Source organism: Contarinia nasturtii, unplaced genomic scaffold (genome assembly GCF_009176525.2).
Source record: "Contarinia nasturtii isolate CC-2019 unplaced genomic scaffold, AAFC_CNas_1.1 Cnas_scaffold_129, whole genome shotgun sequence".
Lineage (NCBI taxonomy): Eukaryota > Metazoa > Arthropoda > Insecta > Diptera > Cecidomyiidae > Contarinia > Contarinia nasturtii.
In genome coordinates this window covers 1,448,594-1,476,462 of record NW_022197486.1, presented here as the reverse complement: position 1 = coordinate 1,476,462, position 27,869 = coordinate 1,448,594, and the positions used below count along the sequence as shown (strand labels likewise).

Sequence of the window (27,869 nt, the reverse complement as noted above, 5' to 3'; positions counted from 1 at the left end):
AATGGCACTTGAGTGCTACGTATTTTAAATAAAAATCTTGAGATTTATAAGCTAAAATTGGCTAAAAAACTAAATCTATTCGAAATCTCATGCATAAAATCCAGCTCGAACACGAATAAAAAAAAAAAACAGAGAAGAAAAGAGAATCATATAATGTCATTACATTAGCTCACGAACTGAAAGATGAATGCGATCTCCTGAAACAAGTCTAAAATACAGAAAAAAATCACACCGAAAAAAGGGCGAAACGATGAAAATATACATGCACACAGGCACATTCGCTAATACTTGCTGCTCCTGCTGCCGCTGTTGATGCCTTGTACCATCTTAATCGCTTGTGTTCTCGCTCTCCACCAAGTTTTCCACGTTCTTGTGTCGTTTTGTGTATACACATACACACACACACTTCATTCGTATAGAAAATTTTCGAAAAAAAAAAAAGAAAATTGCAAACACAATCAGAATAAAGGTCACAAACAAAGTACTGTGCAAACGCGACGACACCGACGACGACGAAAGTGATAGAGGAGAAAATAAAGTGGATGCTGCTGAAGCAGCTGCTGAACACACCAATTGCGTGTGAGAGAACCGAATGAAACGATACACGAACGAACGAATGAAGGAATGGTGTTGGATGATGGTGTAGCATAGCGAAAAATCGGTCATCAAGCGGCAGTATAGTAGTGCTTGCCATTGAGATAGCTTCGATAAAATACCGAAAGACCGAGTGAAAGCGATTGTATAACCGAAATTATCGAAGGAAAATCATCCAAACCCAACGAGGTTGATTTGAAAAATATACATCTCGTGTGTGCAATGAAAATCGTCGATTATTAAACTTTCTATCTATAAATACGGTAAGCTTTAATATTTTCGCACAAAAAGTGCCCGAAACGAACAAAAAAGTGCTTTTATTTTCTTTCATCCCCCCGCTTAAAAAAAGAGCCGTGTGTTATATTAAATTGACACTGTTTTTCTTTTATTTCATTTTTACTCAACTTACATTCCCGTTAATGCGACAACAATCCTCCGAACGAATAAAAAGATAAAATGCAAAATTTTGTGAAGAAAATCGTAAATAAATGTTTGGTGTGTGTGTGTGTCTGTGTCTTGTTGTTGAAATTTCTGACGAAAAAAAAACTTTTTAAAAAGAAAAAGAAACGACAACGAAACACATAGGGGCCGAAAAGAAACAAGAACGTATGAGAGAATGAGAAATTATTCGGAACGCTGCTTAACCTACAAAAGCCGTGTATTGTATGTATGTTGAATGTGAAAAGTGTTTACATAATCGAAATGAGTAACGTAGTTTGGGAGGTGCAAAATCGACAAACCGAAAACTTTTGCATCAAATTTATGAGATTCGGATAACAACCGAAATGTATGGCGATTGGCATAAATTGGCAACAAAAGAAAGAGAAGAGCCAAGCAAGAAAAAAATTGGTTGTAGTTGTTGTTTCTGATCCCAATTCCAAAAATACAAACACACACACACACACACATATTTCATCTGCATTAAATCTTTCCAATCGCACTCTATCTCTCTCGTATTTTCTGTGAAATTCTCTTGTTTCTTTGGGACATGGTTTTGATCACACATTCATTTCGATTTGCATGAAGAATTAGTCGACTGAAAACATTTAAAAAGCAAAATGTATTTAAATTTTGTAATAGTGTTTTTGTCATTGCTTTTGCAATATTTTCTAGTTCCAAAGCATTTTATGTCATAAACACAGTTACACATTCACACAGCCATTCACACTACATTCCGAATGTTTTTGAATTTGTTGAAATATCGCTGTGAAGGAACCAATTAAATTTACTCGTGTTCATCTTCACAAAATCTCGCGCGCGCTACATTTCCGATTCGAAATGTGTTGTATGTGAGTGTTGAAAATCCATTAACAAGAAGAGAAAAGTAATAATCATATCAAATCAAAATCAAATGTTTTACACACAATTTCGTCAATACAATACGTACAATACCACCTCGGAACATAATAAAATTTAATTTTCAAATGGTGTGTGGCAAATTCGCAACGCGAAAGCAACATAACAAATATAATGTCATTTTCGGAAAATCTGTGTGAATTGAGTGCAAAATTTATTTTATAGATTTATATACATCAGTTGTATGTAATAACAATAGATATATTCTATGCACGAATAATAATACTTGTTATATTCTGAGCACAGTTAAAAGGACCAAGAAGTATCAAATTGGTTGTAATACACAAAATTTAAACGTGATTACAACATTGTTAATGATTGATGATGTGTAAGTGCGTTGACAGGTCCTTGGGCTTCAGTGTTTTCATTTTCTCTAAACTCCTATCGATTCCATTTATTTGAAGAAAAAAAATTGATTATTTTCTACTTTTTCGTTCAATTCCATTCTGTCATTCCGATCAAATCTACAACAACAACAAACAAAAAATAGAGAGAAAAAAAACGAACGAATGAAATTGAATCAAATGTTGAATGCGGGCATCTCGTCGCACAATGGCACAAAAGCGCATTTGTTACCGTTACGAAAATTTGTCATTGAAAATGTGTGTATATGTTTCGAATAGCCATTTGACTAATTTGTAAAAACTCATAGAAAATGTTCCGAGCTTTTGTTTGGGGTTCGTTGATTTTATCCGATTCACACAGTAAGTAGGTAGAAAATATTTTGATCGGTCCTGAAGCAGTGGTGGTAGCATCTGACGAAAAAGAAGAAGAAGAAGTAGACGTTTTGTTAAATTTCAAATGGGCCATTTATTATGTCAAGCTCAAAATCCATCCTCGAGCGGTTTGCATGAATCTATCTTCCCTTTTTTTTCTCTCAATTAATCTCCTCCTCTCACTCTCTCCATCTCTTTATCTATCTATTACATCCCATTATGAATGTACGCACGCACAGCACATATACTAAAAGACAATGTGCATTCACTTTCAGTGTGCATTCGTTCAGCATTAACAATCTTTCGATTGAGTTTGTTTTGCACGTGGCGCTCGTTGAACCTCTTCTTATATATAGATATCTTTATCTGCTTCTGGTTTCTAATCCTATAAGCGGAAACATTATCTGCTATGAATTTGTGTGACTTGGAATGTAACGAAGTAAATGAATGCAGTGTACGACACACAAACGGTATGGGATGTGCTTCATATTTAATGTTTACAGTGGTTGATGGGACAACCGAATGAATTTTATGCAACAACAAAATAAAAAGAGACGAAGTCAATTCGCACAGACCACTTATAATTTTGTATGTGCGTTCGATCGTGTTTTTATTTTATCGGTTCGCATACAATTCTTGGTATCACATTTCCAAGTCAATCGATTTAAAGCGCTAAAACGATTTATCTCTCACCGAATTCTGTATAAATAAATAGGCCGAAATACAAGCCCTTTGAATAAAGATACATATTTTACCATAATCGAATCGAATGAAAAGAACCGAATAAAAGAGCTTTCCGTTTCTTTTACCATTCAACTTCGTTTTATTTGTCTATTTCTCTTTCTTATTCGACGTCAATGTTCTTAAAATACAAACAAAAGTAAATCGGATGTTGATTTCTGCTTTTCACTAGGCAAAGATCAACGAAAATTGATTCGCAGCTTTTTTTTCAATTCATTCAATTTCGCGTTGCTTTTGGAAAATGAGAAATCAGTTTTTCGCATTTAGCATATAATTACGCGTACATATAAACACACACATATAAAATATTATTATGAATTCATCTTAATTTGAACGCTTCATTTATATTAAAGCGATTCATCGTAAATTGTATGCACATACACAAACAAATCGATCTCTTTTGTTCTTTTCCACGGTCTGACATTCTTCTCTCATACGAGAAAAAAAAGCTTGGATCGTTTCAAAGTTAATAACTTAGTTAAAATAGAAAAGTCTCTTTTTCATCGGCACAACACACTGCCACACATCTACACATACATCCAAACAATGTCACAGCAACAAATCAAAATATCGTTGATGTTAAACATTGGCATGCAAATAATTTTAGCGGCTCTAAATAGCTTTTCTAAATTGTTAAGTAAGCAAATTCAACAAAGTAAGAGAATGAAACAACAACAGACAACAAGAAAGCATCCACATACTTTTGCAAACATGCACAGACATTCACATAACTTAAATACACTAGCACAGAGAGATGGAATGTCGTTTGACACTTTTTAAACAAACAAATGGCGAAGGAAGAGCAACGGAAGTGCCGAGTTCACAACCAACTAGAGATAGAGAGAGAGAGCAAGAGAAAGCACAAGAAAGAATAGATACCAAACTCAGAATTGCTTACATTCTATATTCTGTCTGTATAAAGAATGTCTTTTTTTTCTTGCATACATACACAAATATGATACGCATACATGAGCGTTCTTTGACATCAAAAATGAGCAAAGAGGAAAGCACATAGAGAATGAACGGACGAACGAACAAACAAATGAACAAAAAAAAAAGCAAAACAACAATACTAACAAGAACGAGATAGTGAATCTATGAATTTGGTTGAAGTTTATATTTACTGGGAGCGGAAAAACGGCGCCATAAGCAAACCATTTATTCAACTATTTTATTCCGTACGATGGTTCGTTAATGTGTATTTTCTTTCACTTTCGTTTAATCGTCTTCTACTTCTCTGTCCCAGAGCAACGCGTAAGCATCTCTCACATTTTTACGAATCGGCCCGTTAATATTTTATCCCATTTTGTTGTCTGTTTCATCATTATCATCATCTTTGCTGCTTGGTGGCTGTGATTTTCTTTTGACTTGTCGGTGTTCTCTCTCTCTCTCTCTCTCTCTCTCTCTCGCTCTCTTTTGTATTTCTCTTTTATTTGGGCAGTGCGATTTTTTTTCCTTCATGCATAAATCTCTTTATGTTTTCGCTCTCTTTCTTACTCTATCCTTGCAGCCCTCAACAAATATTTTATACATAAACTAACGTTGTATTACATTATGCTGATATATTTTTTTCTGTGCTTCTTTTCATCGTGCAAATTGTAAAAGTTGAAACCCATTTGTCTTTTTTCTCTCTTTTTTTCTTTCTGATGTGCGATGCGATGTACGTTTAACATCTTTATTTTCTCGCTTTATCCTCCGTACTTGCCGTCGAATTGTTCTAATGGCAATAACCCAAAATCGACGAGAATCAGTGAGAATGAGAAATCAATTTATTCGGCAGATATATTGACATTATTTCCAGTTATATTTAATGTAAGCTTTTGGTTGTTAATCGCCAATTTTCCGATTAAATTTATATCGGTCTATAAAACCGAAGCTGATCTCTATTTCATAGAGATTTGTCCGTCCTTATGTTTTTATTTCTCATGGGGAAACAGAGAAATCCGTTTCACTTTCATTGTTCGAACAATGATTTTGTTGTCTTACGAATGTCGTGTGTGTGTGTGTGACATGATAGAAAATTGTATCTAAATCGAAATTGTATGCCATAATGTAAAGCAAGTTTCCGGTTTTATTTCCAATCATTCATATTACCTTAGAAAATCTCTGAGTCTTTTTCGGTACGAATAGCGAACGAATTTCGTTTTGATTCTGATGAATGGGTTTGCATCAAATTCAACTATGTATACCTATGTGTATGGATTTGTTAACGACATTGTATTTCATGTAGAATCCCACTCGAGACAATTCATCACACAATCGATTCAAACATAATAACAATCTCAGTTGTATGAGCTTTACGCTGTGTGTTCGGTATGGTTGGTCGGCTTCAAAATTGGATAACATAGATTCATTCGTTTTGACCAAAAGAGAAGAAAAAACAACAAGTTACGACCGAAATGAATGAGTAAAAAAAACAACACGAAAACGAAAGATGGATTTTCGCTCATCCTGCTGTGCGTGTGTCAAGCATGTTCAAGTGACGGTAATGTATGTGGTTATAAAATAGAATTACATACATTGTCGCTAGTCATCTTCCACTTGAGATGGTTTCAGTTTAAGAATGAAATATATCGTATTACATCGTTACCTAAAATTCATTCAATCAATTCGAAACAAATCGAATCAAGAATTCGTCCATTCAAAATCAGGCAATATCAATCTTTTATTGTATTACTTACAGTGTATGTAAGTGTGTTACACACCACCAACATTTTTACGAATGTGTTCCTTATAGAATGTCGACCGTTAAAGCTCTTTCTATCGTTCACCAATTCCGTCTTCCCATGCGATTCATACACAATTGTCTCACTAGCCCAACAAATCGAATCGTCATTGGCAATTAATGTGAAATTTTCCAATGGCCCCAGTAGAATATACCTCAAGCATCGTCGTGACAAAATGAAGCATAATTAATACGATTCCGTCTTCGACGAAAAAAGCGAAATGGAATAGATAGAAATAGAATGTGAAGGCAAGAAAGTGAACGCCAATAAAAAAAAAAAAAAAAAAAAAAACAAAGTAGAACGCAAGATATGGAGACAACAACCTTTATCGTCAACAACACTCTCTACTATACACACATACGGGAAAAAGCCAAATGTATAAAAAGAAAATCCACCCGCCAATTAATATTAAAAAAAGCGGGCAAAGAAAAAGTTTTGCCATTCGCATTTACATATATTTACACAAACAATCACATATCATGGCGAATGTATGAACGATATTTTACTGCAATGGAGAAAATTGAGAGAATGTGCGTCGCCGTTTTCGATGTCAAAAATGACGTTATTTATGTGATTTTAAAAAGTCGTTACATTTACTCCGCATCCACTACCGATTCGCGTGTGTACCGTGTAGCGGGAGTTTGCCAATATATTCCAATAAATGACTAATAATTGCCATGTTATCGCTATTGTCAATGATTTATTCATTCTTCTCTTTCGTTCGTTTTTTAACTATTGCAGGTGCATTTATAGCGAGTAACTAGCAACAATTCCACCATTACCACAAACACACCAACTGTCACACATACATACACGCGCTCAATATAGAGTATCGAATTAGATCATACTCTCTATCTTTCAATCCCATTAAAAATAGTTTAATGATATTTCGTTGGCAGCATTCCATAGCTTCTTGTTGTTTGTTGTATACTCTGACGAAATAGAAGAGCTGCAACATCATTTTGTCACATAAGTTTTATCCTCTCTGTCGCGTTCGCGTTGTAATATGTCATGAGATACGTTTCAATGGCACATATAAATGAACATTAAAAGTGAATTTGCACAGAAATTGAACGTCTTTTTTTTCTCACCATTCTGTCCGGAGAGGTAGAGAGTGAAAATGAGAGATATATTGCTTGATTTTCGATCATAATAACCTACATATAAAGTTCCTACAACGCTCAATGACACACACACACACACTACTGATACAAATCATTGCCGCAAGGAATACGATTATTTGCACATACACCATCTTTTCGATCATTAATTCAATTCGTACGGATGACATCAATGAGCATTAAATGTGTTTACTGAACAGAGAGTATATTACGTACGAAAATGGGAAAATTTTGTGTGAAATTATTTGCGTGGCCAAAATCCAATTGATCAAAGACTCAGTTAAATTGAATGCTAAGGGGACAGTTTGAAAAACTAAAGCCACAATGCCAACAGCAATCGCTGCAAATGATGCACTAATATGTTTTTATTATTTTATTTTTGGTTCAAGTACGTTTCATTTAGTGATCAAACCTGTTAATGATTAACAAACACAAATACAGTATTTCCTCATCATTGAACGATTCTCTCTCTCTCTATCTCTATCTCTCACTCCATCAAATATTTACGTTTATTAATCATAGAAAAGTTTAGTTTTGTTTACAAACAATATAACATATGAATTCGACTAAATGAACAGAGAAATGCGTGATACACAATGGAGTGTCCATCATTTATGAAATCGTTGCAAATTGATGACATCGACGATATGTGCCAAGTGACATGTATATTTCAACAAAAGAAACGAAAGACATTCACACCCATCTCACATTATTTCTGATGATTGTGAAACTGGAAAATTTGTATGCTTACTTGCATGAGTGAATATAGCTATCTTTATAAAATTCCAATCTCAACGACTATACGTCAAACGAATACAAAACATAAGCGCACCAGAAACATATGTACCGAAAGAATGGACTGATAACAACATAAAATGCATATTCGATATTCAATAAAACCAAATATAACATATACGGGCGGATGTGTGTGGTTTTGACATGAGCTTCCTGCATTTTTAATACAGCCAAAGCTTGGCACGTTTTCATTTATCGTTCGATTTGTGATGTTATTTTTTATTTTATTTGATCTCATTTTCAATATAATATTTATTCGCACACGGTTGCTTAAGCGATGACACGATTCCAATTTTTTGTTGTTTGTCTTTTTCAATATTTTCACTTAAACATTCAAATTCTTTTTTCTTTTCAATTGCAGCTATAAAAACTAGTCGAGAAAAAAAAAACACGAACGTGGCCAAATGTGGGGACATTTTGAGTGTTGAAATTAATAAATGCTTTTCAACGAACGCTGTCTTATAATTAATTCCACTGTCTTTAACTTGAACGTGCTATTTTTGTGGAAAAATAAAAAAAAGTGTTTGAATTTGACAAAAAATAAAGAGAAGATTCGAAAGATGAACTGCGAATAGAACATAATAAGCAAAAAAAAAAAACGCTGCAATGAATATCGGATTTTGTAATAATACCGAGGGAATTAATAAGTAATTACCGCTTTGTTTTCAAGTCGCAGTGAAAATACACGAAACAAAAAGGGAAACGACAGAGTGTGCATCATTTGTCGGCGTGAAAAGCAAATCTATTTGACAGTTTTATATATTCTCCCTTTCTATATGTGCGCGTTTGTGAATTTTTGCCGCTGGCAAGTGCAAAAAAGGAAAATCGACGGGAACCAACAAAAACCATACCATTCCATGTGTATTTTGTCATAAACATTGTGAAAGTGAGATTGTGTATGGACGAACAATTTATTTTTGTTATTTTCACCCACAAAAACTCGTTGGGACTCGCTTTTTTCTTCTCGTCAAGCGATAAAACTGTAAAGATAAAAATGATGGCATTTTTAAAACTAAAATTGAATTCTTGCTGAAGTTTTATTTATGTGCAAGCAACAACACATCAAAAACAAACAAAAAATGATGTGAAAACAGAAAAAGTGATCAAAAACAAAGCAACAACAAGAGAAACAAGAATACAAACAAATCATTCATCGTTTTGAAAGTCTCCCAAACAGAAAGACAAGAGGCAGCAAGAACCCTGAGTGTGTGGAGCGTAAGAGAGAACGAGTTCGAGAGAGTGAAACCGAAAGAGAGTGAGAGAGCACCAACGTGATAAGGACATAAACACGTACATAAATTACAAAAGCTTCTAATTCAATGAGATGAGCGCCTTACAACAAATGAAAAACTTGCAACAAATATAAAACGGCCACAATAAATCAACGTGTTCGTGTGTACACCCTTTCTATATTGTGTGATTGTTTTGTATTTTTTGTTGTTGTTGTTTGGTGATTGGTGTTTTGGTATTCAATCCACTTGCTTCTTGTTTGTACTTCTTCGACCAATGACATCGGTGTAATATGACGAAGCATCGAAACCGAGTCATTTTGTAAATAAGCAGAGCGATTGCATACAGTGCCGTGCCGTCTTTAAGACTTGTGTGCAGGTTCAAGTGTATAAAGGCAGGAATACGAGCTTTTACTCGCTCTCTCTCTCTCTCTGTCTCTGTTATTGAACAGAGTTGTGCGAAATGATGCGGTTAAAACGCATAGTATGACTGATCAAACGAAGAATTTAAAATTTCGTTTGAATAATTATCATACTTATCATTATGAGATGAGTACGATTTTCTATTGTGAACGTCTGACAACGATTGAAACAAATTATTCGAATAAGCGACAAAAAGATAATAATCGTTCAAGAAAACGTTGCAACTGGAATATCAATACTGATTTTTGTTCGACAAACAGCACGCTATTCATTTCAACCATACAAATATCTAATCAACAGTCCGAAGAAGAAGTAAAGAATTGAAAAGAAAAAGAGGGGGCAAAAATCGAACCAAAAACAGGGCAAATATTTCTTTTGTACGTAAAAAAGCGATAAAATAATGAAATAAAATCATAAAAAAAGGAATCTCTAAATAGCCAAATCATAAAAAGAAAAACCAAAAGAACGAAGAGGTAAAGAATGTATGTGGATACGAGCAAGAGCACAATAGCAAGAGATTCAATATACACATACAGTACAACCGATGCAACAAACAAGTATAGATAGATACATATAGAGAAAGCAAGAGAAGAAAGAAAAAAATTGACATACTCATTGGAAAAGGACGAAAGTTCCCAGTGTGAGATTGGACGAGTGGAAATAGTGTGTTAAGCAAAACACAGTCTTATAGCGATCGAAAGCAGCAGAAACAACAATAAAAAAAAGTATTACAAAAGGAAACCACAGACAAAATAAATGAGATTAAATTCCGAACATCCAATAACAATCGAAAATAAACAAAAACCAAAAAGGATATACAAAAGAATTGACAGAAAGGATCGATCCAAAAACGAAAAAGAAAAAGTAAGATAGAGGGGGGAGCGAAGCTTTAACAACAAAAAATAAACAGTAGCAACAAAATTGCGGATTAGAAATCGCAAAGCAACACTGTTGTAATCGAAGTTATATGTAATAAGAGCAGATCGGAGTGACACATTGAAATTGGCCAATAATATGACTTGGACAATCCATTGAGCTGCACGGCAACCACATCATACACCAGAGATAAGAATAGATATGCGTATCACCATCCTCATCATTGTCAGTGATTTGATTCAAGAAATTGAGAGAGAAAAAATATAGAGAGTGTGTGTGTGAAGAGCAGCAGCAGTAGCACAACATTAACGCAATTTACAAGAGACGACACAACTGGACTGCAGCCATAAACGTGACGATAACAACAAACTCATACACATAAAGCTTTCAAAAGAACGAATATCCGAATCACATTGAGCAGAGGAGAGAAGAAAAAAACATTTCCCTCACATCGATTATGTAGCCAGTGTGTGTGCGTTGCCGTTCCTTCTGATTCCACTTTTTGGCACACATTTTAATTCACACTCACCATCATTGTTCTTCACATCATTTCACTATCATCACACTGAATAGATTTCGCTTGGATCGACAAACGTTTTGGCTTTCATGGTCATCGAAACGCACATTAATCCGTAACGCGAATGCATCGATAAAAAGACAAAAAGGATAGAGCGGGAGAGTGTGTGTGAGAGAGAGAGCAAAGGCAAGAAAGAAGAAAACCATATTCGGCATTAATTTCCTCTGGCTGTCAATTATCCTATAGTGTACGCATTCTCTTTCATTTCTTTTAGTCGATTCCATTATCTCTCATTGTTGAAATCTTCGGTATTTCGTCAGTTCAACTCCATCGAACAAGCCCCGTAAGCAACAACAAAAACAAATATAACAGAACAAAAAAATAATTGGTAATTTGGCGTCGATTGAATCCATTATCGCCTGCTTTGTGTTCACGCAGTGACGATTCAACGTGAAGAAAATGTTATCAAACTCAAATGTGTTCATTCTATTGATTTTGATAATACATTCAATATTGTTCGAATTCACATTAGCTAATTTAGTTGCAGTGAATGCACATGCTAAATTCGATGAAACGAAAATTACGACGATCGAAACGGTGACCACCGCCACATCAACATCATCATCATCATCAACCACAACAGCATCATCATATGTGGCCCATTTCATCGATGGCCAAAGTCGAACAACAACGACAAAAACAGCATCATCACGCATTAAAGATAAAATAGCCAACATAAAAGTGACGACCACGAAAGATCCATTAGAGACAGGAAATCGTAAACAATTTCCAAGCACAATCAACGAATACAATTCAATAGCAACAACACATCGCGTAACTATTATCAATACAATACCCACGACGACATTGCCATTAGATCGAGCAACAAAATTTAACGAAATTCCATTTAATGCGACTAGCACAAAAAATGCTCATAATGGTTTGACAAAGTTTGAAATGGTGTCAAGCACCTTGGCAAATAAAAATGCGACCATTTCACCGCAAACGGAAGAACCTACACTCGACCCAAAGCCATTACTGACATCAGCATCAACACCAAACACACTCAAGCAGCAATTCAACCATCAAGGAAATCTGGAAATAAATTCAAACCAAAGTCGTTCACATGCGAATGCACAAAATCGTAGTAGTTCGTTAATGGGAAGCAATAATCAAATCATTGACGATAACGACAACACCAACATAAAAACGCTTGATTATCTTAATGGTCATAGCAATGATGATAAAACTGATTATGTGAATTCTAACATTCATCTACTACCTCAATCGGATGCACCGTCATCGTCATCAGCTGCTTCCATGAATCCATCATTATCTGAAACGAATATGAAATCGACACGATCAGATGTTGTCTATTTTGTTGTCGCTGTTATCGGCGGTGCAAAAATTTGGGCACGTACACTAGCACAAACTCTTAGTGATATGGGACCACCATTTAATGATTCATCGGGATCTCCGCTTCGGCCAATATATGTTGATTTACCAACAAACGGAAGGTACGTTCAAATTGAAGAAGAAAAAAAACTAACAATCTACCGTGTATCAACTTGTACGTCCACTTTCTTTTCAATTTATATACAAAACATAAATGGAAGTTTATACACATAATTTTAAAGCAAGAAAAAAATAATAATAATGATAACGTAAAACTTTTGCTTCAAACCCATTTGTAGGCCATGCTACAAAGCTATAGGCAAGAAAAAGAACAGCTGCGACCATTGTGCGAAAATTGAATTTTTAATACGCAATTACACTATTGTCCACCTTCTTTTACTTGTACTCCTGCAACTTTTCTTTGCTTGCGTTTATTTTCTGAACTACTTTGGGACTTTTTTTTGTATCTTTCAATCTATTTTACTCCGGACTGCGTTTTGTTCAATGGCAGGAAAAATAATTAACTTTTCCATCTCATTATGTAAAAATAAAATGTTTTTTTTTTTTTTATCTATTCATAAACTCGAAGATAGATAGCCCATTTCTTCGAGAATGTTCGTATCCTAATTTTCGCTTTTTTTGCAAAAACAATTATATTTCATTTACTTAAAAAATACTAACTTAGATACTTGCTAATTATTATGTATTTAACGTTTTTCTTTTATTTGATGGAAAAAAATAAGACATCGACTGAACTTTTGGCATGTTCTTTCATTTTGTGCAGATTCTCTGTGAATGTGCTTCTATCGTTGTGTCAGCAAAGTGAAAAGCGTCCATTAGCCGGTGTTGTAGTCATCGGAAATGGACAGTCAGCACATGCAATTGCTCATGCTGGTTCAGCGATGCAGTTACCTGTTTTATGGGCAAAGGGTGGAACAACTAATTTACATGAAATACATCCAGAGGTATGATACGGTCACTTTGTCCAATTTGTATTCATTCATTTTTTCTGAGTTTTCATTATGTCTGTTATATCATTTTTGTATGAAGTTAAATTGATTTAATTGAGAAAACTGAGTGAGTGCATATTTCAAATGTTATGATGTTTGACATTTTTTTGTTACCAAATTCAGTGGAAATTGAGTGAATTTTCATCAAATACTTATTTATATGATATAAAATGTCAATGCATAAAGTGAAATTAAAAAAAGAAATAAATAAATAACTGGGCGAAATACAAGTGCTGCGCTAAACTCAGAAACTGAAAATCGTATATGAAAATGGTTTGAGAGTTAGAAGGGGTGTACTGTCATTTCGCTCATTATTTTTAATCCTTTTAAATGTACAGGGTGGGCCAGAATAAGTGTCGCTTTTTTTTGCACCTACGTAATTTCAACTACAATGCTTTCCGATCACCCTTTGATTCACCGTTATGTTTATTCATGTTTGTGCAATCCACTGTGACGATGCACAGTATTGCGCAGTTCCTGTTTACTTTACAATAGCAATGGATGTGAAACGTCAACTAGTTTTGAATTTGCACAAAAAAGGTTTGCGACAAGTTGATATTTTTCGGAAGCTTCAGAGCGACAATATCAATTTTACATTTATTCAGCGCACCATAAAACGATACAAGGAACAGGGAACAGTCGATGTGAAGCGAAAACCGGGCAGAAAAAAATCCGTAAGAACAAAAGATCTGGTCAAAAAGGTACGAGACAAAATTCGTCGAAATAACAAAAGAAGCGCTAGAATCTTGGCTCGTGAGCACAATATCAGTCGATCTTCAATGCGACGAGTGTTGAAAGAAGATTTGGGAGTTAAACCATTTAAAAAAAAAACCGAAAACACGGCTTGACAATCAAAAATAAGCAAGATAGAAAGCAAAAATGCAAAGAACTGCTACGTCGGCGTGCAACCTCAAACATTGTTTTTTCAGACGAAAAGTTGTTCCTTTTGCAGCCAAGTCTCAATGCGCAAAATGATCGTGTTTATGCAGCGTCAATTGAGGACATTCCTGAAGATGATTTAGTCGTTGAACGATTTCAAAATGTGTCGAGTGTCATGGTTTGGGCCGCCGTTTCGGCCGGCCACAAATTTCCCCTTGTTTTCATTGAAAAAGGCGTTAAAATTAACGCAGCTATGTATGAAATATTTCGCAAAAACTTGTTGCCACATGCCGAAGCTGTGTTTGGTGATGAACCGTGGGTGTTTGTGAGTGGCCGCCATCGTTTCCAGACCTAAATCCGTTGGATTATTTTGTGTGGGGCTACATGCAATCGAAGTTAAATGATCTGAAGATTAAGAAAATTACAAAATTGGATGCATTAAAAAAGAAAATCGTCAAGATTTGGAACGATATTCCCATCGAAATGGTGCGCGCCGCGTGTAAATCGTTTTTACGACGTTTGCGTTTGGTGGTCCGTGCAAATGGAGGAAGAATCAAAACCAAAACATAAATCTAAAATTTTGGATCCTCTTCTAAATCCCAATTAAGTTTTTGTTCAATTTTAGTAAAAGACAATACGTTTTTTGAGCATATATAAAAGCGACACTTATTCTGGCCCATCCTGTATAATGCAATTTAAAACTTCCATACAGAAAACGAAAAACAAAGCACACACTCAACCAAATTCATTATTTTACATACAGGCATCTCTGCAAGCGCTACTTCAACCATCAGCTATCGAAATTTTTGAAGCGGTACGATCTTTATTCCTACAGGTATGTGCATGAAGATATAATTATCGCTTGAGTGAATTCAATGAGTTTCAGAGACAGCGGGAGATAAAATTCATATATATAACACACATATTTTCACTGGATATATATGAATGGAATGAATTTGTCTAAAGTTTGCGTCAGTTTGTTGGTTTAAACAATAGCTTACGTAAATAAATAATTTTCACAGTCATAAATCACTTGGGTTTTACGTTTATTTCATCCATTTCATAAACACTTTTTTCCTTTCTTCCTTCATTTCATACTTCGTACGATTTTATCTCTCGCTCCATGTTTCTCTTCTCTCTTTCTCTCTCTTTCGCTGCTCTCTTACTATCTTTTCATCTATATCGTTCGCATCGTTTTTTCACTAATTTCGGCCTTTATTTTCGTGAATGTTCACTCTGCTCTTTTCTTCGTTATGTTGATGTTTTTTTTTTCGTTTCGCAGACACATTGGCACTCGTTTTTTGTACTGTCTGATGTTCAAGCAACGAACGTCATGAATGTTAAGGATAATCCGTTGAAGAGACCACCACTGGTACCAACTATTGTACCGTTGCCGAGGAACAACGAGGATGTGTTCAAGTAATTATTGATTTTTCTTATTTAATTCGTTTTTTTTCTATTCGCTGTTCAACTGAATTCCACTCATTCGGATAATTGATTAAATTTTGATTTTCATTGAAAACGAATTTAAGTTGAATGAATTTGATTGGAGCTCTTGTTTCATGTAGTTTCCTCACGATGTTTTGCGTCAAAGCTCATCACCATCGAACAAAACACTAACAAAACTCTTTTACCCTCGATATTTACTATTTTATTTTCTCTTCTTTTTTTGCTCTGTTGTGCGTGTTTGTGTGTGTGTAATGATTTTATAGGCAATTAGCCCAAATATCTCGTTCAACAAGGGGTGTTATACTATTGTTGGGTAATGTGCAAGCCACTAGGCGGATTATGACTGAAGCGCATCGCCTCAATATGGTCGGGGGCCATTTCATATGGTTGTGGATCGATACGAGCACATCAACTGGATATTTTCATCAAGCAACGGTGCCAGTGAGACAATCATCAAAACCGCAACACCAAACAACCCGATCAAAGGCAAATGCCAGTAGTGTTAGCGGCACAACATCAAAAAGTGGCTTAGAGCCAAAAAGTGAAAATCGAAAAAGTTCCGATAAACAAATGCAAACATCAACACCAACTTACGATGGTGATGTGTACGATGTAAATAGCCCGAAAAAAATGCAATCAACGAAAGTACGACAAAGCTCGAATCGTAGTGGAGAAGAAACGGCTCTGGAAGCCGATGAAGATGATGGTTCGTCGTCATCGTCAAAAGTGAATGTTGATTTTAGTCAGGGTTTTGATCCATTTCGAGTGTTGTTGGAACAACATCAAGACGAACAACTCAAACAAACATTTGGTACACCACAACATTATCAAGAACGAACCGCACAGCGTGATAACAACAAACAAACACCAACCAATAACCGTTTAATTTTGGGTTTGCGTAGCGAAAGCACTGCGGCCACTGAAACCGAAGAGCCAACCAAAGAAAAAAAGAAGAAAATTCAACGCCGCAGCAGTAGCACCAACAACAAAACCAAAAGCCGATACAATAACATCAACACAAATGCACAACGCCACAGCGAAATTGACGATGATGCATTTTATGATGAACATGATGAAATGCCCATTTTTTTATCGAATCAAACGATCTCATCGAAAAATCGCATTTATAATAATAAATATCGAAATTTTAGTGATGATAATTTGGATGATTTCATTGACAATAATAATTTCAACGAGAGTCCCAATTTAAAGTCGAATTTTAAGCGTACATCGACAGTAAATGGTAGCACCTCATCGTTACCGTTGCCGCCATCGTCCTTTGTTAATTTTCATCAATTCAAAGATTTTCCCGTTGGTTTATTGGCATTACGGCCGATTCGCATGAACGTGGATCGACATTTTATACGGGCGGCTGTACGCTTATTTGCTGCCACTTGGGAGAAAATTAATAGCAGCAAATCGATTTTGAATTCAATACCATCACAACAGCGACCCATCACCACATCATCATCGTCATCAATGCCACAATCGCGTCGAACACAACAAAATCGAAATGCACAAGGCACAACCACACTGTATAATGCCAAAAAATTTGGCAATGAAATGAACAGCCGAAAAATGAGACGTAAACGCAACATTCATACGGTTAACAAATTACTTGTAAAAATCGTAAAATTGGAAAATGTAATCGAACACGACCATAAGCATGAGCATTATGGTGAATACGATGATGATGATGCTGATGATGCTGTTGTTGTGGATGAAGTGAGAAAACAAACGGAACCACAAACGGTGCCCGCAAAAATGCAAGTTAACAGTTCTCTATTTCTAAAAGAGTTAAACAGTATTAGTGATAAGAATAAAAATAGCGTTACTATTGAACGAAAAAGAAAACGGCGATTAGCCGAACAAAAAACTATTGATAAACAGTTAATAAAATTTAATAGTAGTTTTACAAGTGACCTACCAAATAATAATGATAATATTAATAAAAACACAAATAACACTTATTACATTAACAATAGCGATAGTGTTAATTTAACAAATGTGAACGTTAGTTTTAATCGAAATTTCAGTGGCTTATGGAAACAAAACAGTAAAAATAAGAGCAATATTCATTCATTAAATGGCACGCGACACCAACAAATAATTGTAAGTGATGAAAGCAGCAGCAACAACAACAAGACATTACAGTTCAATGCATCAAATGTGACAAATCAACCGGTGGCTGTCATTGCTGCTCAATTAAACCGCAATGACCCTCACTCAACAACTGAGTCGATGGCCAAGCAAGCAAGTCAATCGATAGTCGAAAATTTTTTAAATCATCGCTCATCAGAAGATGTACGACATTCGTCGCCGTACAAGCGACAAAATACATGGTGGTCAACGAAAAAAGACATACCCACATTGGCAACACAATACAAACGACCGCAATACGATACGAACAACAAAAATGCCAATCAATTAGCGAACGCTTATCGCATCACCGATCACGATTATACGAATCCGATAAAGTGTGAAACGCCAAGCTATTTCGGTGGATGCTATGGCACATCCACCAGACAGGATATAAAAAATGCTGAATATTTTTCAAGGTAAACCAACAAGCACACACAATATTTTATATTCCGAATACATTTTCCAAATGACCGAACATACGCATGCTTCATTTATCTTAAATGTGTTTTCAAACTTTATCGCCTCTCTCCCCTCTTTCTCTCTCTCTCTCTTTTTCTCGATTGGCATGCGTTTTTTTTTTTCATTTCAAATCGGAAAATAATGTGGCCGTTCACCTCGGAATATTTTAACAACGCTGTAGAGCATTAAGAGAAGCAACGAAATTGGCATTGTCTGGACGAACAATTTATAATGGTATCAACGAGAAAGCCTTAACAACCAATTTTGATTTATTAAATTTGGTGCCGAGCGATCATCCGTATCATGCAAAAGTTAATAATAACCAATCGTTTCAAAGTAAATCCACGGCACATAGCTCAAATAATAAGGAGAAACGGTCGACAACAACAGCAAAGGGTTCAAACGGAGCTTCGACGACAAAGTGGCGTCGCGTTGGATTAGTTTCTGCCTCGAGCGTTCAATTAGATACAATTGTTTGGCCAGGTGGTGATATTGTTGTTTCAGGTAAATAGATATTCCAAGGTATAGCTGTGCTTCTTTCCGTTTCTTTATTTCATTTCTTCTTAAAACTTATGTGAGAGCTGTGAATTTGGGTTGTACGTATTCAATATTCAAAATCGAATGGATTAACAAATGACGATATTTGGAATAAATTTTAGGTCTATCGGCCGGAGCTAGAACTGTATTTCGTATTGTGACTGCATTGGCGCCGCCATTTGTCATGGAATCTGAACTGGACGAAGACGGTTTATGTTTACGTGGTTTGCCATGTCACCGAGTATCCCCAGTCGGTATGTGTACATATATACACACACAAACACACATACACCCGTTGAATTTTAGTTTTTAGCAAGAAACAAATAAATAATTACAAAAGCGATATGCATATAATTAAGTCAGCCACTTTGAGGTATGTAGTATCAATAATAATCGATTTTTCATGTCGGTTGAATTTTAATTAATCCAGGACGACACAATTTGACACTGATGTTCAATGCAATCGAGACCCGTGATCGGTTGGAAGAGGATGCAGTTGAACATGGAAATGATTTGCCACCCGAACCGGAGCATCTTGATGAGAAAATATCGCACGTGTAAGTGACATATTTTTTTTATTTTGGTATATACTATAAGTAAAAAACACTTCTTTGAAAGTTCTTACTGTGACGCAATACTGCACATCAAATCTGAAAATGATCTGATATAAATTTTCAGTGACGCTTGCAATCAAATACACAAACAATTTTTATATTGCGTTGCCTCTTGGGCATTATCACAATGATAAATTTTCATTTTTAATTTTCTAAGAATGAGAGAGCTTGAACCATCTCCACTTAATTTTTTTCAAAATTTCTTCGCTGTATGTTCAAGAGGAGCACAATGTCTTGCCAAAGAGCCAAAAATGACGTATTTTTGTTGAAAAACACCCCGTGTACCCTATTCGAGGAATGCTCCAAAAACCGAAAATTTTCGAAAAAAAAAAAAATTAATTTTGAAGAAAAAAATTGGTTCGTTACAGTTGAGACTAATAAAATCAGACTAGTAAGATAGTTATTACTTATTACTAATAACTTCTAATAACTGGTAATAAGATATCATCTTATTAGTGTAATAAGAGTAGTAATAAGTTTAGTTATTAGAATATTACTAGTCAGAAGACTAATAAGATGCATGTATCTTATTAGTATAGTTATTGGTATAGTTTCTCATCAGTATATTTCGATTGGTGTTACTAGAATCAAATTTATTGCTGAAAAAGAAACTCTCGGAGACTCGGTATATACAATGCACAAAAAAAGTGAAAAATATTTTTTTCTGTTTTCGACTGTATTTCTGCTGCTACATGGCAGGCTTATATGAAACTGGTGGAATTTTTTTTCGTGTTTCAGTAGTATTTGATTCTAGTAAGACCAATCGAAATATACTGATGAGAAACTATAATAATAACTATACTTATAAGATGCATGCATCTTATTAGTCTTCTGACTAGTAATATTCTAATAATCTAATAACTATACTTATTACTATACTTATTAGTTCAAAAAAATAATAAGTAATAATATAGTTTGATCTTATTAGAGTGAATAAGATACCGAAAATTCCCAACTGTATGGTTCGTTACGAATTTTCCCAGATATGACACAACAATCGAAACATCACAAAGAAGTTCGTGAAAAAGTGAGTCTGCTGTTAAATGTCAAAATTTTATCGAACCCTTCTATGGAATTACTTAGTACCAAAAAGTGGCGCCACTGTACATTTCATAGAAGGGTTCGATAATATATTGACGTTTTACAGTAGACTCACTTCATATGAAGGAAAATCACCAACTCCTTTGGTCCCCAACAAACGCCCTTTTAATTTTGGTCGGTGTGAAAAAAGTCATGGTCATTTTTCAAAAAAAGCAAGACATGCAGCGCCATCTAGCGATCATTTTAGAATTTTTTTTTCAATCGGACTTCAGATCTGGATAGCTGAGGTTCATACCTTTCCAACGACATATAGATCATTGCCGCACCTTTCATATGCACAGAAAGTGGGCCATTCGATGAAAAACTGAAATAGTGCATTCCACTTTTTTTCGAACCTAGACCTCAGACACTTGCGTGACGAAATCGAAAAATTCGAAGAGACATGTATGCTCGGTTTTCCATCTTCTTTCGAATAAAATCGGTCTCCGGCGATTTATCAAAAAGTACGGAAAAAAAATTTGCGGACAAAAAAACAAACCATTTCAAATATTTCGTGTTTTTTTGAAAGATTTTTTGACGCGAACTCGGAAAAAACTCGGATGGCGAAATCATTCCGACGCCGACCGTTCTCGGAGCATCTTGGGTTCGGTCGGCGTCGGAGCTCGGTCGGAGTTGCGAACACTGATGATCATATCTCGGATATATATTATATTTATATATAAATATTTGTATATGTATGTTGGCATTGCGTCACTTGGGGGACTACCGTCCCCCGTGATATATCTAAGGTTTTTGCGATTTTTATGTTTCTTTTTTTTTGTCTAACTTTTTATTTTTACTTTTGCATAAAAGTTGGGTGCAGGCTGTTGCCGAATTTGCAAACAAAACGACATAATAGTTAAGCATCTATGCTTTGAATGCTTCAAGCTGATGAAATTTAGTTTTGATATTTTTTACCGTATGCTTTGTAGAAAAAAGAATAAAGAATAAACACATGCAGAAAGAGATTTGATAAAAAAAGCATTCGAAGTTTCTAATTAAAAAAACAATCATATTTCAGCACAAAATGTTGCTATGGACTTACAATGGATTTACTCGATAACATTGCCACGGAATTGAGTTTCGAATTTCATCTTTATGTGGTGCGAGATCAACTATTCGGTTCGAAGCAGCAACGTGATGTTGAAGATTTCATTAAAACCAATTCAAAATTGAGCGGCAGTAATGGCCACGATGAAGGTACCCCGAACAAGCCTACAGATCATGATGTCGATGAAGAGACATCTAACAGTAAGTATAAAGACAAACAATAAACCTTAAATTACATATATCCTACATGACAACAATGTGTGCAAGCGTCATTGTTTTTTGACGCGCGGCGCAAAAACATTCATTCGCCATAACAAACATAACAAACACTCGCACACAAACCATGCACTATGAAATTCTCCTGCAAATTATAGCTATAGATTTTGGTACCTATGTTGTGCATTCAAACGACAACAAAATCAAGTAGCATACAAAGTTTGAATGTCTACAATGTACACAAAATACATGAATGGACTTCATGCAAAAGGATATGCTCAAGCTCATACATAATTCAATCACGCGAACAACAGAATAAGACAAGAGTCTATCCAGTTTTCATAGATATTCACACATACATGCACAGCGTTGAAAGCTAACTTTAATTATACGCCTGTTTCTAATGTGAAACATCGGCAAACTTCCTAAAATGATAATGGATAGTATTATAACGCACTCGAAAAACATTAGGCACATGGATTTTATACGCATTACAACGAAATGAAATTTATCTCTGTTCGTCTCTGCCATTTTGTAAGAGCAGCAAATCACAATCGTTTTCATTGTTTGCCAAACAAACTGGCCGAAGCAACCAAACCGAATGAAGGAATTCCGAAAATACACAAAAATAAAAGCACATTCATGAACAAACAATATTGTAATTGTTTTCTGTTCGTTCTTCCGTTTTATTAACATTTTATGCACATTTTCGCTCCCACATCGATGACGCGTAGCTGATCAATGGAATGGAATCATTGGAGATTTAGTTAGCGGTTCTGCCGATATGTCATTTGCATCATTGAGCGTTTCCAAGTAAGTCAAGACCAATTTGTTTTGTTTGACTTTTCCATTTTCTTCATGCCCATGAGTTCGCGATTTTTCGTTCTTCAATGGGCATTTTTTTGTTTACGTTCAATTATTTACAACAATGAGTAAAATGTAAACAATGCCATTAGCAGATCAGCATTTATTTTTCATTGAATGATGTTATTATTTTTGTTGTTGTTAAACAATTTAAACAATCAACCGCTCTTTTGTTGGTATATTCACATGCTTACCTGTGCTTTATTTTCACTTTTCCTTTTACTCTGCATTTCAAGCATCTTTTTCAAAATATTGAATTAAACGCTCTTTTTTTTCCTTCTTGGAATTTTTTTGCCTCCACCACACCCCCCCTCCCCCGAACTTATCGTTCCGCATTGAATACTATATATTATAGGGACCGTGCGAAAGCGATTGACTTCAGCATACCATACTTTCATAGCGGAGTTTCTTTGCTAGCATCGCCGAAACGAAAATCCGAAATTCCATTGTTGGCCTTTTTGTTGCCATTTTCACCCGAACTTTGGATTGCCATTTTCACTTCATTGAATATTACAGCGGTTGCTGTCGCAGTCTATGAATGGCTCAGTCCGTTCGGTTTAAATCCGTGGGGACGACAACGGAGCAAAAATTTTAGTTTGTCATCGGGTAAGTACACACAAAAAAAACTATATTAATGACTACTTTGAACCGTGGTTTTTGTTCCATCGAACCGCAAAGAAACCATTATGTCACTATGCCAATGGGATATTCTTGTGTTGTCAAGAGAGATCATTAACACAATAATGTTTCGTTTCTTACCAGCTAATAGTTATATGATTCGATTATTTTTATTCGCAGCATTGTGGGTGATGTGGGGATTATTGTGTGGTCACTTGGTTGCATTTAAGGCGCCAAAATCGTGGCCAAATAAGTTCTTGATAAACGTTTGGGGCGGTTTCAGCGTTATATTTGTTGCATCTTATACTGCAAACATAGCTGCTTTGATAGCCGGTTTATTTTTTCATCATGCAGCCAGTAGTTACGATTCTTCGGTAAGTGGTTTTTGTTTTTTTATATAAAAAGAGAGAAGTTTTTTTCTCCTGCAGCCACGTTGGCAGCCGCAAGTAACAACCAAACTGAAACATGTAATTTTTATGTTGCATTTTTCTGAATTCCATTGAATAGTTTTATAAACTGTTGTTGATGGATGCACGCGCGAGCGCACAAGTCTCGCTTTGCTCAATAGTTAATATTCAATGAATTACCGTCCTAAAAATGAAATGCGATTGTTTTCCATATCTTTTTTCCAACTTTGTCTATTTGCCGATTTGTATGAAAGAATGGGACTGTATTTGTCTTGTTCAAATTGATTGCCATTGTTTCATTGTACCTATTGTTCTTTTGTGCATCTATATATTTGTCTAGCTTACGACACAGAAAGTGGGAGCACCAATAGCATCGGCTGCAGAATCATATGTACAAAACAAGGATAAACATTTATGGGAGCACATGAAAAAATATTCATTGAATCACATTGAAGATGGCATACGTGGGCTAAAGTAAATTTACATTGTCTCATTTCATTTATTTTTCCTCTGTTCTACGATCGTTTATAAATTTGAACTGATGTTATCCATTGCATGTCATTTCATTCAAACAAATAGAAATGGTACACTTGATCTTTTGATGGCCGACTCCCCCATTTTGGACTATTATCGGGCCACCGATCATGGCTGTAGTTTACAACGCATCGGTGAAACATTCGTTGAAGATACGTATGCCATTGGTTTTGTGAAAGGATTTCCGTTGCGTGAGTCAATATCGGCATTAATTGCCAAGTATTCGAGTAACGGTTACCTGGACATTCTCACCGAAAAATGGTATGGTGGTTTGCCGTGTTTTAAATATGAAGCGGAAATTGTGACACCAAGACCCTTAGGTAAGTGTGCTTGCTCTTTGGATTAGATTTTTTTATCGCTTCTGATGTGGGTTTTTTCCATCGTGTAAAAAATGTTAACTCTTTTTTATTGTGGTGTCCATTCGCCATAGTGAATAAATCTGGTTTTTTTCTGTTATACTTTACAATTTATTCGTTCCGTTTCTTTCGGAATTGCAAACACACAAACGCGGCAATTCATCATAATCATTGCTGTCATCGTCATCATCATCCTTAAAATTTAGGTGTGGCTGCTGTAGCTGGAGTTTTCCTATTGCTCGGCCTGGGCATGGTAATGGGTGTTGTAATTTTGATATTTGAACATTGGTTCTATAAATATGCGTTGCCATCGTTGCGTCTGAAACCAAAAGGAACCATTTGGAAATCGCGTAACATTATGTTTTTTAGTCAAAAACTATATCGATTTATCAATTGTGTTGAATTGGTATCACCGCATCATGCTGCACGCGAATTAGTACATTCGATTCGACAAGGACAAATTGCCAGCTTATTCCAAAAAAGCATCAAACGGGTTCGTATACGCTTTCATACTCAATTTTACCATATTTATACAAAGTGCTACGCACCGATTGATGTGTCAACATTTCCGTTTTTATTTGTCTCTCATTTTGAATCTGTCTATCTGTCGTGTATGTGTGCTTGTAAAAACGTATCGGCTTGTCAAGTTTGTATCACTATTATAATGAACAAATAAAAAAGAAGGCATAATGTGCTGCTATTAAACCATTAATGGAAAACAATTTGACAAAGTGACAAATAAAATGGTATGAATATAAAATGTTGTGTTGAATGGTTGAGCGAATGATTGCGGAAGAGAAAAAGACAATGAAAAATGGAGAAATGTTAAGTTAGAGCATCGATTGAGCTCGTAGCAAGTAGATTAGTTTGCAAACACTGTCGCTTTCTTTCCGAATTCGTAATCAAACTTTGTTCTAGAAGGAGGATGAACAACGTCGACGCCGTAAGAGCAAAGCACAATTCTTTGAAATGATCCAGGAAATTCGAAGGTATTTATGCTCAATATATTCCAATCATATTAAAACAAAACACCGACAAAACAATCGATTTTCATGAACTGAATTCGAAATTGCTTCGCTCTTCTCTTTTCTTTCTCAATGTTTGTGTTTGCTTATTCGAACACAGGGCACAGCAAGTTGAGCGACAAAATTTGGCGGCGGTTGCTGAGGCTGAATCGCAAAAAGATACTGTTAAAAGCCCACCGTTATTGTTTAAGCCACGTGCCAGTCCGAAGCCTGGTATATTTTCGGCGTTAAAAAAAGATGGTCGTTCACGTTCAAATTCATCGGTATTGACACCGCGACGATTTAGCACGGATAGCATTTTAGGTGATAGGCTGGATTCAATTGGTCGTCGATTAAGTCGTGATTTAACGAATTCACCGCCGGATCTGAATAGACGCTACGATTTTGGTGGTAAAAACGATCTATCGCCGAATAAATATGATACTATATCCGGATCAAATCTCAGCGCACTTGGTATAAGCAAATCAAATGAAACACTTTCAAGTCGTTATGATACATTTAGTGGGAAAAATGTTGAAAAGACATCCATACCAGTTAAATTAAAAAAGCACGGCAAACGGCCGAAAATTAGTTTTGAATCATATCATCGTGATAGTGTTGATGATAAAGATGAATGTGAGGATGAATTGCCGGCGGTGAAAGAGGGTTTGGAACCATCATTTCTGCAAGAGGATCGACCTACCGCTATTCTACGACTCAAATTACATGAAGAACTACGCGCCAAACATCCACCGATTCAGACAAAATCAACCACAACCGTTGTAGATCAAGTTGTACCGAATTCCGTTATTCGACCTCCAATGATACCGAAGAAGGTGGTCATTGTACGGCATCAACGGCAAAAAAGTCTCGACAATTTGGATGTGGTTCAAACCGATAAATCGAAAACATCATCATCATCATCACCATATAAAAGTGATGAATCTGGCGATAGTTTGACAAAAATGAATCAACGATCACAAATCAGTTTGGAGCGATTAAGCCGTGAGGATCTACTGCGTTTGAGCCATAGTTCACAGTCGGAAATTCATGAATATCTAAAAGGTTCATCGTTACCGGATCGTTCTGCTGAACCACCGTGAATTCAACCAGACTAATAATATCCAGGTAATCTTTTGGAAACTCACTCTCTTGCATAGTTCACTAGTTTGCTGTAGAGAGAGTGGGTAGAAAGAAGAAATTTTTTCTCGCATTTGGCTTGCGAATGCATTGCTGTATGTTGCCAACGCCATATCGCCATTTAATATCATCTAGTGCTGTTGTGCACAAATACACATACCGGATGCAGAGATTGTTTTTTGTCCGAAAATCGGAATCGCATTTGTGAAATCAATCGATTTGTTAGTAGCATTTCATTACAAGAATTTAGAAGAATTGTGACTTGAACTTGAATTGAAAGTTCAGATTATGTGTAAATGAATAACATGCCGTTTTAATCAGATTTTTAATTTTAAAATCAAAACCAACTAAACAACAGTTACAACAACAAATACCTTAGCTAATTAGTATAACAATACGCTCATTTTTAGTATCGGCGCGATAGACAAAAACAAACAAAATATTTAAAAAAAAAAAAAACAAACAAACAAAAAATTAATTTAATTGAGAGATATTGTATTAGTATGGCTCGATTTTGTAAAGAAAAAAGTTCAAGCGACGTTTTTGGCGTTAATCCGAAATAAACAAGAATTGCGTTTAAGAAATCGATCCATACCAGTGTATAGGTTTTGATTATCAACATTCTATGGGGTAAAATATATTATAATTTTTTTGACCAATTTAAATTTCATTTCCATTTTTTCCCACTGAAAGCATATGCAAATAATATGTATATTTTAGCGAGACAGAGAAATATTTTGTATCAAGCACTTGGTTTGAGTGTTCGATTGAGATAAAAAAAAATGGGGCATTTCTTTGCCAAAACTAAAATTATCAAACTATACAAACAAAAAAAGTGTTTTTTTTTTTCGAGCTATACATATTTTATATATAATATCTAACAAAAAAATGATTTTATTCGTTACTTCACAATTTTTTCTAGCGTACTCGCGCTCTGTCTGAATTGAAAACTAAGCTATTGTAATATTATTGTTGTTGGAGTAAGCCAGATAAAAAAAATCATTGAATGCAACTTTGTACG

General features: G+C 35.4%; 1 protein-coding gene across 2 annotated transcripts; it reads left to right on the top strand.

The window, feature by feature from the left end:
• Nucleotides 1-691: 691 nt before the first annotated feature.
• LOC116340012 lies at nt 692-27,281 on the top strand. Of its 2 annotated transcripts, none has more exons than XM_031766144.1 (18): nt 692-857; nt 8,411-12,611; nt 13,274-13,454; nt 15,142-15,213; nt 15,661-15,797; nt 16,091-18,385; nt 18,610-18,932; nt 19,088-19,219; nt 19,396-19,522; nt 21,681-21,910; nt 22,660-22,738; nt 23,145-23,395; nt 23,588-23,781; nt 24,155-24,288; nt 24,394-24,668; nt 24,911-25,197; nt 25,626-25,693; nt 25,830-27,281. In XM_031766144.1, the coding sequence occupies exons 2-18, from the start codon at nt 11,554-11,556 to the stop codon at nt 26,809-26,811; spliced, it is 6,825 nt and encodes a 2,274-aa protein (XP_031622004.1). In that variant the 5' UTR covers nt 692-857; nt 8,411-11,553; the 3' UTR covers nt 26,812-27,281. The 2 variants fall into 2 exon arrangements, with proteins under 2 accessions (XP_031622004.1, XP_031621995.1); XM_031766135.1 differs by having other exon boundaries at nt 25,623-25,693.
• Nucleotides 27,282-27,869: the final 588 nt, after the last annotated feature.

What these genes read in the sequence shown, in the direction of transcription:
- LOC116340012 (XM_031766135.1), top strand. Translation starts at nt 11,554, where the DNA reads ATGTTATCAAACTCAAATGTGTTCATTCTATTGATTTTGATAATACAT. An exon ending in TACGATCTTTATTCCTACAG is followed by an intron (nt 15,214 to 15,660) that starts GTATGTGCATGA and finishes TTCGTTTCGCAG; the next exon opens with ACACATTGGCACTCGTTTTT. An exon ending in AAATTTTAGTTTGTCATCGG is followed by an intron (nt 23,396 to 23,587) that starts GTAAGTACACAC and finishes TTTTATTCGCAG; the next exon opens with CATTGTGGGTGATGTGGGGA.